General features: G+C 42.7%; 1 protein-coding gene across 2 annotated transcripts in view; it reads left to right on the forward strand.

Annotated features, from left to right (window-relative positions):
* Window positions 1-14,001, forward strand: part of LOC109908169 (prickle-like protein 2) — a 48,123-nt gene that overhangs the window by 17,261 nt on the left and 16,861 nt on the right. The window contains exon 2 of one of the 2 annotated variants that reach the window (XM_020506703.2): window positions 2,635-2,717. In XM_020506703.2, coding sequence (XP_020362292.1) covers window positions 2,635-2,717 — 83 coding nt within the window. Of the gene's footprint in view, window positions 1-2,634; window positions 2,718-8,422; window positions 8,617-14,001 lie in introns of those variants that run through there. The other variant, XM_020506704.2, reaches the window with a different exon arrangement.

Consider the following 14,001-nt stretch of genomic DNA (forward strand, 5'->3'; position numbering starts at 1 on the left):
ACTACTTGCATGAATAGACACCAATACTAATGTGCAAATAAATGTAAAAAATTTATGGTTTGTTGAATGTACTTTGAGATATTCTGAATTCACAATAGTTTGGGTCGTGTGTGGCTGTAGTCCCACTCCCAGCAGGAGCTGTAGTTCTGCTGTATGGGGATTGGACTCAGGGCCTGGGCTGTTACTTCTGGACTGGAGGAGAACCTGTTCCCCTACCTCTAACTAGGGCTGTGGCGGTCAGGACATTTTGTCAGCCAGTGATTGCCAAGCAAATAACTGCCGGTCATACTGTATTTGACTGTTAGTTTACATAAACACGTTTAGCATCTCCTGGCTTCCACACATAGCCTACAAGCCACTGATGCAGACCTTTGGAACATCTACATTTAAAAAAGTGAGATCTATGGCATCCCACAACTGTCCCAGAGTTTACATTCTTGAAGGAATAAGTGTTACACAGAGGCCTATACTGGAGCAGGATCGATTTGGAGGTGGAGGGTTTGTCATGATCTGGGACCATGTTATGCTCTACACCGGTTGCAATGCGAATTAATGTGCTTAATTTTAAGAAGTTATTTGGACACTTTAGTTGTGATACAAACCTTATCAAAGCATATAGGCCTATGGGCTAGGCTACAGGAGGTGTGTGACTATGATTTGAAAAATAAAAAATAAAAAAGGTGTGCACTGTTTATTGCCTTAACGCACGCGCTGGGCATCCTTCACAAGTGTTAATAAACTCAGCAAAAAAAGAAACGTCAACTGCGTTTATTTTCAGCAAACTTAACGTGTAAATATTTGTATGAACATAATAAGATTCAACAACTGAGACATAAACTGAACAAGTTTCACAGACATGTGACTAACAGAAATGGAATAATGTGGGGGGGGGGGGGGGGAATCAGAAGTAACAGTCAGTATCTGGTATGGCAACCAGCTGCGTTAATAAGTACTGCAGTGCATCTCCTCCTCATGGACTGCACCAGATTGGCCGGTTCTTGCTGTGAGATGTTACCCCACTCTTCCACCAAGGCACTTGCAAGTTCCCGGACATTTCTGGCGGGAATGGCCCTAGCCCTCATCCTCCGATCCAACAGGTCCCAGACGTGCTCAATGCTGTGACACACCGTCCCAGACCATGACGGACCCTCCACCTCCAAATCTGTCCCGCTCCAGAGTACAGGCCTCAGTGTAACGCTCATTCCTTCGACGATAAATACGAATCCGACCATCACCCCTGGTGAAACAAAACCCCGACTTGTCAGTGAAAAGCACTTTTTGCCAGTCCTGTCTGGTCCAGTGACGATGGGTTTGTGCACATAGGCGACATTGTTGCCGGTGATGTCTGCCTTACAACAGGCCTACAAACCCTCAGTCCAGCCTCTCTCAGCAGACAGTGAGAGCACTGATGGAGCGATTGTGCATTTCTGGTGTAACTCGGGCAGTTGTTGTTGCCATCCTGTACCTGTCCCACAGGTGTGATGTTTGGATGTACCGATCCTGTGCAAGTGTTATTACACGTGGTCTGCCACTGCGAGGACGATCAGCTGTCCGTCTTGTCTCCCTGTAACGCTGTCTTAGGCGTCTCACAGTATGGACATAAGCAATTTATTGCCCTGGCCACATCTGCAGTCCTCATGCCTCCTTGCAGCATGCCTAAGGCACATTCATGCAGATGAGCAGGGACCCTGGGCATCTTTCTTTTGGTGTTTTTCAGAGTCAGTAGAAAGGCCTCTTTAGTGTCCTAAGTTTTCATAACTGTGACCTTAAATGCCTACCATCTGTAAGCTGTTAGTATCTTTACGACCGTTACACAGGTGCATGTTCATTAATTGTTTATTGTTCAATGAACAAGCATGAGAAACAGTGTTTAAACCCTTTACAATGAAGATCTGTGTAGTTATTTGAATTTTTACAAATTTATCTTTGAAAGACAGGGTCCTGAAAAGGAATGCCCCCCCCCCCCCCCCCCTTTTTGTTCATGGATACATTATCCCATTTCTGTTAGTCACATGTTTGTGGAACATGTTCAGTTTATATCTCAGTTGTGAAATCTTTTGACACATGTTATGTTTGCTGAAAATAAACGCAGTTGACAGTGAGAGGACGTTTCTTTTTTTGCTGAGTTTCACACATAAACATACACAACCCTATTAACACACCCTGTTACACAGTCATGCACATTGTTTACACGCATGTACTCACAGATGACATCACACCCATGGATTATGAGCAAGACCAATAATACATATTGAACCAATACAATCCTACTTCTCTGTCAATCATGGAATCAAACTGCAGATGTGCAAATTCAAGGGGTGAGGGAAGGGATATTTCCATGTTTTTCACTGGATCTCTGTGAATTTATTTTGCTTTCCAGAGAATAATCTTTTGGGAAAGATCACTCGACTTAAATCCTATGCAATAAATGACCTCCTCAAGGATGACCCTCTTACCATCCATACTGCTTTTGATTAAAGTGGATTGACCATTGACACGTGACCATTTCTCCTCCCAATCACTTACTGTCATGTGAAATAAATAAATGCTGCATTTGTTGATAATTTTATTCTAATTGTTTGTGATGCGTGAATGATATACTGGGTGTCTAATGTCGTGTTGTGGTGATTTCAGCAGGAGGAGGAAGACCCAGACCGGGGACAACCATGTATAAGATGTGGAGACCAGTGTCCTGGCTTTCGCATGCATGGCTGGAGGTAGGCCTCGCATACTCCCGTCACATACTCCTCACAGGAACATCGACACTGTTTTCAAGATGTTTCATGTGATTATATTTCATGCCATAGGTTTCTTTCCTTCTCATTTTGGAGTCATAACTCATAAGTAGGATAGGTATGATCACAGTCTAGTGCAGACAGTGCTCTCTTGTGTGTCACATGGCTGTCGCTATTTGGTTGTAACTTACTTATTGAGGAAGAGTCATATGGCTAACTTCCATTCTGTATTGGGTGATTTGAGGTGATTTCTGACAACAATATGGTTTCTCTGTGTTTTTATATGTTAGAGTGGACTGGGGATTGGAGAGCTGATTAACTGTCCATGTGGAGAGTAGGTCTAGATATAGACTCAAACAAACATTTTCCACACACAACACATTTACCACATCCAGAACAGATAAAGCATTCAGTAATGTGAAAGAAAAGGTCATAGAGAATCTAGGCAACAAAAAAAACAGAGCAGCTGCACTTTGTGTGAGTCGATGTTATTCACACACAAACAACCTCTGAGTGCAAGGGTTACCATTAGAAATGCTAGCTGCATGTGGTTTAGCACGTTTAAAACTTTTGAAAGTGTTCATAGCAGAGACCTATGACATGCTGTGGTTGGAGGCAGCTCTCTGATTATACATGTAGCCTATACACTGTAATCTAACAATTCCACAACAACTACCCAATTCACACAAATCTAAGTAATGTAATTTAATAATAATATCTACACTACCGTTCAAAAGTTTGGAGTCACTTAGAAAGGTCCTTGTTTTTGAAAGAAAAGGTAACATCAAATTGATCAGAAATACAGTGTAGACATTTTTAATGTTGTAAATGACTATTGTAGCTGGAAACGGCTGATTTTTAATGGAATATCTACAGGTGTACAGAGGCCCATTATCAGCAACCATCACTCCTTTGTTCCAATGGCACGTGGTGTTAGCTAATCCAAGTTTATAATTTTAAAAGGCAAATTGATCATTAAAAAACCCTTTTGCAATTATGTTAGCACAGCTGAAGACTGTTGTGCTGATTAAAGAGGCAATACAACTGGCCTTCTTTAGAGTAGTTGTGTATCTGGAGCAACAGCATTTCTGGGCCAAAGGGCATGTGGGAGACTCCCCAAACATATAGAAGAAAGTACTCTGGTCAGATAAGACTAAAATTGAGCTTTTAGGCCATCAAGGAAAACGCTATGTCTGACCCAGCACCTCTCAACCCAACACCTCTCATTCCCCGAGAACACCATCCCCACAGTGAAGCATGGTGGTGGCAGCATCATGCTGTAGGGATGTTTTTCATTGGCCGGCAGTGAGAAACTGGTCAGACTTGAAGGAATGATGGATTGCGCTATATACAAGTACATTCTTGAGGGAAACCTGTTTCAGTCTTCCAGAGATTTGAGACTGGAACGGAGGTTCACCTTCCAGCAGGACAATGACCCAAGCATACTGCTAAAGCAACACTCAGGTGGTTTAAGGGGAAACATTTAAATGTCTTGGAATGGCCTAGTCAAAGCCGAGACTTGATTCCAAGTGAGAATCTGTGGTATGACTTAAAGATTGCTGTACACCAGCGGAATCCATCCAACTTGAAGGAGCTGGAGCAGTTTTGCCTTGAAGAATGGGCAAAAATCACAGTACATCACCAGATGTGCCTAGCTTATAGTTCAGGGGCAGAACGACAGATTTGTACCTTGTCAGCTCGGGGGTTTGAACTTGCAACCTTCCGGTTACTAGTCCAACGCTCTAACCACTAGGCTACCCTGCCGCCCCAGGCTTAGAGCTGTAATTGTTGCAAAAGGTGGCTCGGCAAAGTATTGACTTTGGGGGGGTGAATAGTTATGCATGCTCAAATTTTCTTTCATGCTCAAGTTTTTTTTTGTCTTGTTTCTTGTTTGTTTCACAATAAGAAATATTTTGCATCAAGGTGGTAGGCATGTTGTGTAAATCAAATGATACAAATTCCAGGTTGTAAAATAGGAAAGATGCCAAGGAGGGTGAATACTTTCGCAAGCCATTGTTGATATTCCATAAAAATCTGCCATTTCCAGCTACAATAGTAATTTACAACATTAACAATGTCTACACTGTATTTCTGATTAATTTGCTATTATTTTAATGGACAAAAAAATAGCTTCTCTTCAAAAACAAGTGACCCCAAACATTTGAACGGTAGTGTACATATAGGTGTGAGCCTCTGTCTTTCGGTGTGTCACACATTTTAAAAGAAGTCTTCTGACCGAGGAAAGACTATTTTCACGCGCTTTAGCACTCTGCGGTTCCATTCTGTGAGCTTGTGTGGCCTACCACTTCGAGGTTGAGCTGTTGTTGCTCCTAGGCGTTTCCACTTCACAATAACAGCACTTACAATTGACCCGGGGCAGCTCTGGCGGGGCGGAAATTTGACAAACTGACTTGTTGGAAAGGTGGCATCCTATGATGGTGCCACGTTGAAAGTCACTGAGCTCTTCAGTACAGGCCATTCTACTGCAAATCTTTGTCTATGGAGATTGCATGGATGTATGCTCGATTTTATACACCTGTCAGCAACGGGTTTGGCAGAAATCCACACATTTTGGCCATGTAGTGTATGTATAAAAACACTCAAATAAAAAGTGACATTCTGTACTATCGCCTCAAATAAAACATTTGATCTCAAAGAGCCAAAATGAAAGTTATAGCTTCACTGACCAAATAAATATGGAGAGAGTGTATACAGATCACTGTGCCCCTGAAAATTAGTGTCTGTCTGTTGAAGTGTTTTTCAACCACCTATGTATGGTCATTTAGGTGTCCAGTCAGTGTCCTCGTGTCTTTCTGAGGAACAACTAGTATTCCTCTCCCCTTTCTTCTGTGTTTGCAGTCTCCCTGTATGAATCCTCTTCACTCCTCCCATCCCCCTCTCCTCCTCAGTGTGTCCAGACCATTGGCTCTCTTAGTTAGTCCTAATCCTGTCCGTCACCCTAATAAGATTAGCCCTTCCAGATCCGGCTACTGCCGCCACCGCTGTGATGAAGCCCTAAACTTCTCTACCCCTCCCTGACTCTCTCCCTCCCTCCTTCTCCCTATCCCTTTCTTTCAGATCCCGCTGTGATAGGGATGGGTTGAAGGAGGGGTGGCTCTCTCTGACTTTTCACTGTCTTCATACAGTTAATAAGCACTTTGAGGAAGGGCAATTTAGAAGGTTTTGAGTTTGGACCGGTACATTTAGAAACTATTTTTGTTTACGCACTGTACATTCGCACAAGGCTTGAAGTTGACACAGCTTGCACTTCTGACTATTTTCTGAAGTACTCCCTTTATTAGTTGTTTTAGTGAATGGAGACAATAGCCACATTTCATGGTAATTTTGACAGAGAGAAAGAGAGTTCTGGGTTAAACAATGCAGCATACACAAACACACATTGGGCCTTCAGAAGATAAGCCAACCCTGGCTGGCAGATTGAACTAATAAAGAGTCAGATATAAGAAACAGACTGGGTTCTACTTAAGCAATAAGGCACGGGGGGGTGTGGTATATGGCCCATATACCATGGCTAAGATAGGTTCTTTAGCACAACGCAATGCGAATACAGTCCTTAACCGTGGTATATTACACATATACCACAAACCCCTGAGGTGCCTTATTGCTATTATACACTGGTTACCAACGTAATTTGAGCAGTAAAAATACATTTTTGTCATACCCATGGTATACGGTCTGATATACCACAGCTGTCTGCCAATCAGCATTCAGGGCTCAAACCACCCAGTTTATAAATATGGAATAAAGGCTGCAAGGAGGGTATTAATTTCTATCAAATTATTCTAACTGAGTGCTTGCGTCCTTGGTTATTATGTCCCTGTGTTGAGGTCAAGTCAACAGGCTTTGAAGACAAACAGTCCTTAATCTAAAGCACATGGTGACTCTACTGTACTTTATACTGTCATGCTAAAAACACAGACAAACCAGATAAAAGAACCAGATGTAAAACTGCGACTGTCATCATATCATTGATGTGTTTACCATACATCTTTGGTGTGGTTATATTCATCTTTGGTATGGTGAAGTTATTGAAAGACATGTTGGCCGAATAGAGAGGGTACTTGGTTTGAGGTCTGGTGACCGGGAGCTTTTATTTAATGTTCCAGTCTGATATCAGGGCAAGAATAATGAGAGATGTTTAATCATTTTAAGCAGGAGGTGTCAGAACCACAGTTACTTCCCAGTTACCACAGAGCAGAATGATTAAATGATTGAGATGTATGGGGGCCACTGTTTAACATCTTAAAGACTCCAGAGTTCAGGACAAATGGCATCTCCTTTATTAACCCATTCACAGTAACACCTACCCCCATGGAAGACAAACATGCAAGTGGCCAAAGAGCTCGGCTGTTTAACCACACTGTCAGGGCAGTGATCTATCATCAACCTGCTCTCTCCCAGGCTGGGCCGGGGCCGAGGCCTCTTAGGCAGGGTGCAGATGGCTCCATCACCCCATCCACCAGAGGAGGAATTAAGTTACTTGTGACCCCATAGGTCCCAGTCAGTGACACTGAGACACAGAGTGCTCAAAGCCAGCCTCCCCTATTAGTTGGTAAGAGCAGGCAGGTGGCGTGGCGATTACTCAGGCACTAATTACTGACCACAGAGCAAGCATTCTGGGACAGTGTCCATCTGTTTCTTAGAGGGATGGATGGATCTATCTAATCTGGACTCAGAGTACTATCAGGCCACAGAGAGAGATACTGTAGCTACTCAGTTTAAATCACAGCTACTCACACCAAGAGCAGAGCAGACGCATTCATCCCAAGAGGGTTATTGATCACTGTACTGTACAAACTGGTTGGTACATTACCCATTTGACACATGTATGGCCAAAACAAATGGGGATGGATTGAATGGCTAATGATACATCTAAAAAGTGACTTTTGAATTTGTTATAAGTTGTGATTGTATGGAACATTGTGTATATTATTACTTCATCTTGTCAGAGTTGATGGCACACTTGCTGATGTTTGAACAGTTAAATAGTTATTCCAGGCGAGAGTGAGAGAAACCGGAAAAGGGGATTGAACAGAGAAAGATAAAAAAGAGATTGACAAGCGAGGCAATTTAACATAGATCTAAGGACAAAGGGCCTTTTTGGTTGGATGTGTTGATTGACAGGTCATCCTGGAGTGATTGACAGCGAGGACAGATGAGCTGTTATGATTTTGGACTTCTTGGAGGCTTGTAGCCAGGCCAAGATGTTCTCTGAAATGCCATCCTTTAATTGGTCAAAAGGGCTTGATGTCCAAACATAAGCATTTTTTATCTGTGCTGCATTGCTCATCTTGATTAGACTTGTCAGAACATGAAATGATTCATTCCAAAATGAAGTTGAGTTATAGAATCTGCTCCAATTATTTCAAACATTAAAGCTGACGGCATTGGTTTGTGTGTGTTCTGAAAATGTGAGAGGTCAAATTGAACTATTGCACGCTTTTTAGAAGTGTGGAGAAACCATGCAGTGAATGGAAAGAATGTAGTGTGTGTGTGTGTGTGTGTGTGTTTTGTGTGTGTGTGTGTGTGTGTGTGTGTGTGTGTGTGTGTGTGTGTGTGTGTGTGTGTGTGTGTGTGTGTGTGTCCAGAGACTTATTGTTTGGTCAACTCTTATCAGATGGGGGTAGAGGGATGTTGTGGGGGAGGGATACATTGAAAAGAGACATGTAGAGAGAGAAAACATATTTCCGCTGGTAAGGAGCTGCCTCATCTTGAACTCAGCTCTGACAAGGCAGACAGACAGCAGCACGATGTGACTAAATCTTAGATCAGATTCTGAGAAGCTTCACTATAGCACCGGTCTGGATAGGAGGATGTTACAGAGTCAGCATGGATTTCTTGGTGACGTTGATGACGAAAGGTAAAGGTCTTGGCTAATTCCTGCTTTACTTTTTTGTTGTATGTAGCCACTAATTGGAAGGCTTAACACTCATCGAACAGAAAGTAAAAGTCCTTGTGTGTACTTGAATGTGTTAGCTCACAGCGGATAGTAGGAAGTGGATAGTGGGGTCCCTGCTTGCCAGAGAGAGAGGGTTTAGATTGAGCCTGTTAACACTGCTAGCAGATTTGAAAACAGGACCGCTAATGATTGTAATTTGTGTTGTGGCATTCCAAAAGTGAAAATAAGCAGAGAGAGAGTTATTTCTGCTCCCCTCCAAGAGGGCTAGTAGGGAATATAGAAATGATTGAGGATTATGTGTCAGGATTATGTGGTCCTGCTGTGCAGTATGTACTGTGCACCAATTTTTTTTATTTTTTTTTATTTTACCTTTATTTAACCAGGCAAGTCAGTTAAGAACACATTCTTATTTTCAATGACGGCCTGGGAACAGTGGGTTAACTGCCTGTTCAGGGGCAGAACGACAGATTTGTACCTTGTCAGCTCGGGGGATTGAACTCGCAACCTTCCGGTTACTAGTCCGACGCTCTAACCACTAGGCTACGCTGCCGTAGTCTCCATGCTGGCCCAGTTCACACTGTTTTACTCTGTTTAGTGGTTAAGACCAGATTAGAGTACCACAAGCTAATAGGTATTTTATTATAATAATTTTTAGGCATGTGCTTCGTAAAAAACTAAAAACATTTTAGAGGATAAAAGAAGGATATACTGTATATGTTTCTAATATATAGTACTAGTGAACTACACTAAAGCCATCAGCGCTGTGTGAAAAGACCAGAGAAGTCATAGTAAACATTTAGGCCATGTGGCAGAGCAATGATTTCTGACCTCAGTAGCATCACAGAGAAGCAGCCTCACTACTTTACTGTATCCTTCTGCCCAGCAGTCAGTCATGTACGGGATTATCCACAACCAGAGTCCCTGTTTACATATCAACACAAAGAAAGATGCTGTTACAGCCACAGCGTTGTGACGTAACCTGAGAATTGGAGGCGTAACATGGATTACAGGCCAAACATATCACATCAGCATCTGCTCTGTGACCACAGTAGAACCGCTGGTCATTTCTGAGGGTCTCGTGGCAGTGGCTGGGTGTGGCTGTGGCGGCTGAGTGTGCCACCCTGGCATTCAAGCTAAATATACTCTTAATGGCAAGCTAGATGTCTTTCCAGGTTGGCAAAGAGATACAAGTGGGTTAATAACAATCAAGATCATTTGCAAGCACAGTTCTACACATCATTTAAAATGAATTGCTCTGGTGCAATAGTGTTTCATGTTGTACTTGGAAACTGTACTCTGGACAACTCTTTGCTGATTGGCACTGATAAATCTCCCTGTTAAATCTGATAAATCTCCCTGTTATTTTGAGGAGCTGGTGGGTGGCTGGATATCATTCCCTGGTACATGTAGTGGTTTTCCAGCTGCCTGTATGCTGCGGGGCATCTGTACCACGCACGCGCACACACACACACACGTGACTCTGTGTTGTACGGTGGCTCTTACATCCACACACGTACAGTGTGCACGAGCTCTGAGGACAAACAGCTGGGGCTGGATTGTGGCTTTTGAGTTTTGCCAGCATGGCTTACCCTGAGGTGACCTGCTATGTTTACCATGATTTATACTGAACCCACTGCACTACAACCTGGCCTTATAAGGAGCTAAGGCAGCCAGGGTTGGAAACGATCCGCAGGAGAGCTGTTCAGTTTAATATTTTATTGGGAAGGGAATAGTAGTAAGGATGGGATGGGAGACTTTGGAACAGAAGATTGAAAGTGAATGCTGTTTATCCACATGAAAGGATTGGTGTTTGTGTGTGTGTTTTAAGGGGGATGTCTACGCAAAGCGGCTTTGTCCTCCATCTGTGCCTGAGGAGCTGGCCTTGAGCCGCAAATACCAGCTGAGGGCCTGTTATGCAATCACACAAGAACCAGAGAGATACTGTTTATACAGGAGCCCACACACTGATGCATCCACACACTGATGCATCCACACACGTAATGCCTACACAGACATGAACACATACTGTACAAACCCTTTCTCACACTGTCACAGTCAGTTACACATACAGACAGGCCCAATTACTCAGAGGAAAGATATGACAGCCCAGAGGGGGTGACAAGGGGGAGGATTACCCCCTCCATCTTCTCTTCCTCCAACAGTTATTAACCACTGTGGGACAGGGGAGAATGACTGCCCCCTCTCATTGTAGCCACGGAAGTTTAAGGACGGCCACAGTACTGCAGGCATTAGCAGAAAACAGGCTCCACCATTATATTGAATGGAAAAATTGCAATATTCATGGTCAGTCTTTGTGTAAATACATTTGACAAAATTCAAAGACAATCATGGTACCAATAATTGCTTATAATACAATAGATGTATGTCCTTGAACCCATTTTTTAAAAATTGCACACAGAAGAAGTTATAAGAATAATTAAGTTACTAATGGCAACCAGCAGGACAACGGATCAACCTTCAACTTGAGTTATTCGATGAGAGGGGGCAACCCTTAGACCGCCTGGTACTCAGCACTCTATTGTCCCTCTAATCATTCTAACATCAATGCAAATCTAATCGAAAATCTAGTCAAACACTTCATGAGAGCCCATGAGCTCATGTTGCGCAACATTTCTATAGGCTATGCAATTGCGTGAGAAAACAGATTGATGGCCTCTATTAAAAAGAGGAGTATCCCATCAGCTTTCTATAGGCTAGGCCTATTATGTTTATATCCCAACTTTCCTAATATTAAGCACATTGCTTCTTTTTACACGAGGAGTATAGCCTACCTGGCTGGCATGAAAATGAACCACGGGAAAAGGGTACTCCATTCGCTATTTAACCTCTCTAGGGTAGGTGAGATACTAACGTCCCACCAGGGCAACATCCGAGCGCTAACATTCTAAATACACAATTTGTTATAGTAAACATTCCTGTAAATACATGTATCTTACATCATTTAAAAGAAACATTTTATTAATCCAGCCGCTGTGTCAGATTTCAAAAAGGCTCTACTGCGAAAGCGAACCAAGCTATTTTTTAAAATTATTATTATTATTTTTTTTTGCATTTTCCAACCAAGCATTAGCGTCATGAAACTCAGAAATAACAATAAAATAAATGGCTTACCTTTGAAGATCTTCCTCTGGTGGCAATGCCAAGTGTCCTAACTACACAGTGAATGTTTGTTTTGTTTGATAACACACTAAACAAACGTTTATCCAGTCATGGTTGGTTTCATTGCAATCCTCTGGTTGTTACTAACACAACCATACTTGATGGTTATTTTCCCGGGACGTATTGACCGAAACAAACCGATTTGAAGACACCAATCAATGACCTCATTGCGCACCAATGGTAGGACCGGTCTATCGTTGATTGACTGTATTTTGGCCCAATGACCACTGATCATCTTGAAATCTAGCTTGGAAGATAGCCAATGAGCTGAGGTAAACGGCAATATGTAATGGTTATACGTTCGAAGACCAGCCTTTGTCGTAAACTCTGGCGTAAAAGAGGCTCATTCGCCATTGCAAATCCTAGTTGACGGAGCCACGAGTGTTACGCATAGCAGTACATAGTCAATAGCATTTTCAGCAAGTTTATATATTTAAATTATGGCGAATAAATCAGGAAAAGCTCAAATAAAGTCTAGGTATACAGATTTAACCCAAATTATAGAGAAAATTAATAGAGAAAGCGAGACCGAGATGCTTCGGCACCTTCTGTCCCCTCTACCGCTGTCCCTTTTGCTCCAACCAGTGGTGTTCACCTGCCCAGATTAATCTCTGCAGGCATGAATGTGCCTCAGGGCACAGTAGGGAGATGTCGTTGGGCCCTTTGTCACAGGAAATGCCCCATCACCTGCACCACCTGTTCAGTAAGCCTCTGCTTTACACCAGAAAGAGACTGCTATGGGCCATGGCACCAGCAGCACAATATTGTGTAGAGGACTGAGGGTCTTCACAATATTGTAAATAGAAAATGTGTAAATAGTTAGGTTACCCTTGTTATTTGTTTATGTTTTATGATTTTTTTCGGGGGGAGGGGGGGGGGTTAGAATAGCATTTATGTATTTTGTATATAGTTCTTTCCTTCAAAATGTATCACTGTACCAATTCGGCCACTTGGGTACATTTGTGTGGGTCACCTGGGTGACTTCATCCTCAATGTCATGTAGCTCGCTCATTGTTGAAGTTTTCTGTCTAAAACTTTGCTCAGCTTTGTTGCCATCTTATGTTCTTCATTCAAATCATCCCCAGCATCCTAACTGTATGTTTGGCTGTTCTTGGTCATTTGAAAGATGATTCAGCAACAATAAAAAACAGAAAACGTATGTTTATTTCCTTTGTATTTTCTTCTACCAGATCTATTGTGTTATATTCTCCTACATTCAATTCACATTTCCACAAAATAGTTATATTCTCCTACATTCAATTCACATTTCCACAAAATACAGAGTGTTTCTTTTCAAATGATACCAAGAAAATGCATATCCTTGCTTCTGGGCCTGAGCTACAGTCAGTTAGATTAGGGTATGTTTTTAGGCGGAAATTGAGAAGAAGGGGGGGTACCCCAAAGAAGTTTTTAAGTGCAGAGATTACATGTATTTTTTCAGACCCTTTGCTATCAGACTCAACATTTAGTTCAGGTGCATCCTGTTTCCATTGATCATCCTTGAGATGTTTCTACAACTTGATTGGACATGATTTGGAAAGGCAGACACCTGTCTATAAGGTCCCACAGTTGACAGTGCATGTCAAAGCAAAACCCAAGCCATGAGGTTGAAGGAATTGTCCATAGAGCTCTGAGGCAGGATTGTGTCGAGGCACGAATCTGGGGAAGGGTACCGAAAAATGTCTGCAGCATTGAAGGTCCCCAAGAACACAGTGGCCTCCATCATTCTTAAATGGAAGAAACGCCAAGATTCCTAGAGCTGGCCGGCCATACCTCAGGGAGGTGACCAAGAAAACAATGGTCACTCTGGCAGAGCTCCAGAGTCCCTCTGTGGAGATGGAAGAAGCTTCCAGAAGGACAACCATCTCTGCAGCACTCCACCACCCAGGCCGTTATTGGCCAGACGGAAGCCACTCGGTAAAAGGCACATGACAGCCCACTTGGATTTTGCCAAAAGGCACCTAAAGGACTCTCAGACCATGAGAAACAAGATTCTCTGGTTTGAAGAAACCAAGATTGAACTCTTTGGCCTGAATGCCAAGCGTCACGTCTGGAGGAAACCTGGCTCCATCCATACGGTGAAGCAGCATCATGATGTGGGGATGTTTTTCAGCAGCATGGACTGAGAAACTAGTCAGGATCAAGGGAAAGATGAACGGAGCAAAG

This window comes from Oncorhynchus kisutch, linkage group LG17 (assembly GCF_002021735.2).
Source record: "Oncorhynchus kisutch isolate 150728-3 linkage group LG17, Okis_V2, whole genome shotgun sequence".
NCBI classification, from domain to species: domain Eukaryota; kingdom Metazoa; phylum Chordata; class Actinopteri; order Salmoniformes; family Salmonidae; genus Oncorhynchus; species Oncorhynchus kisutch.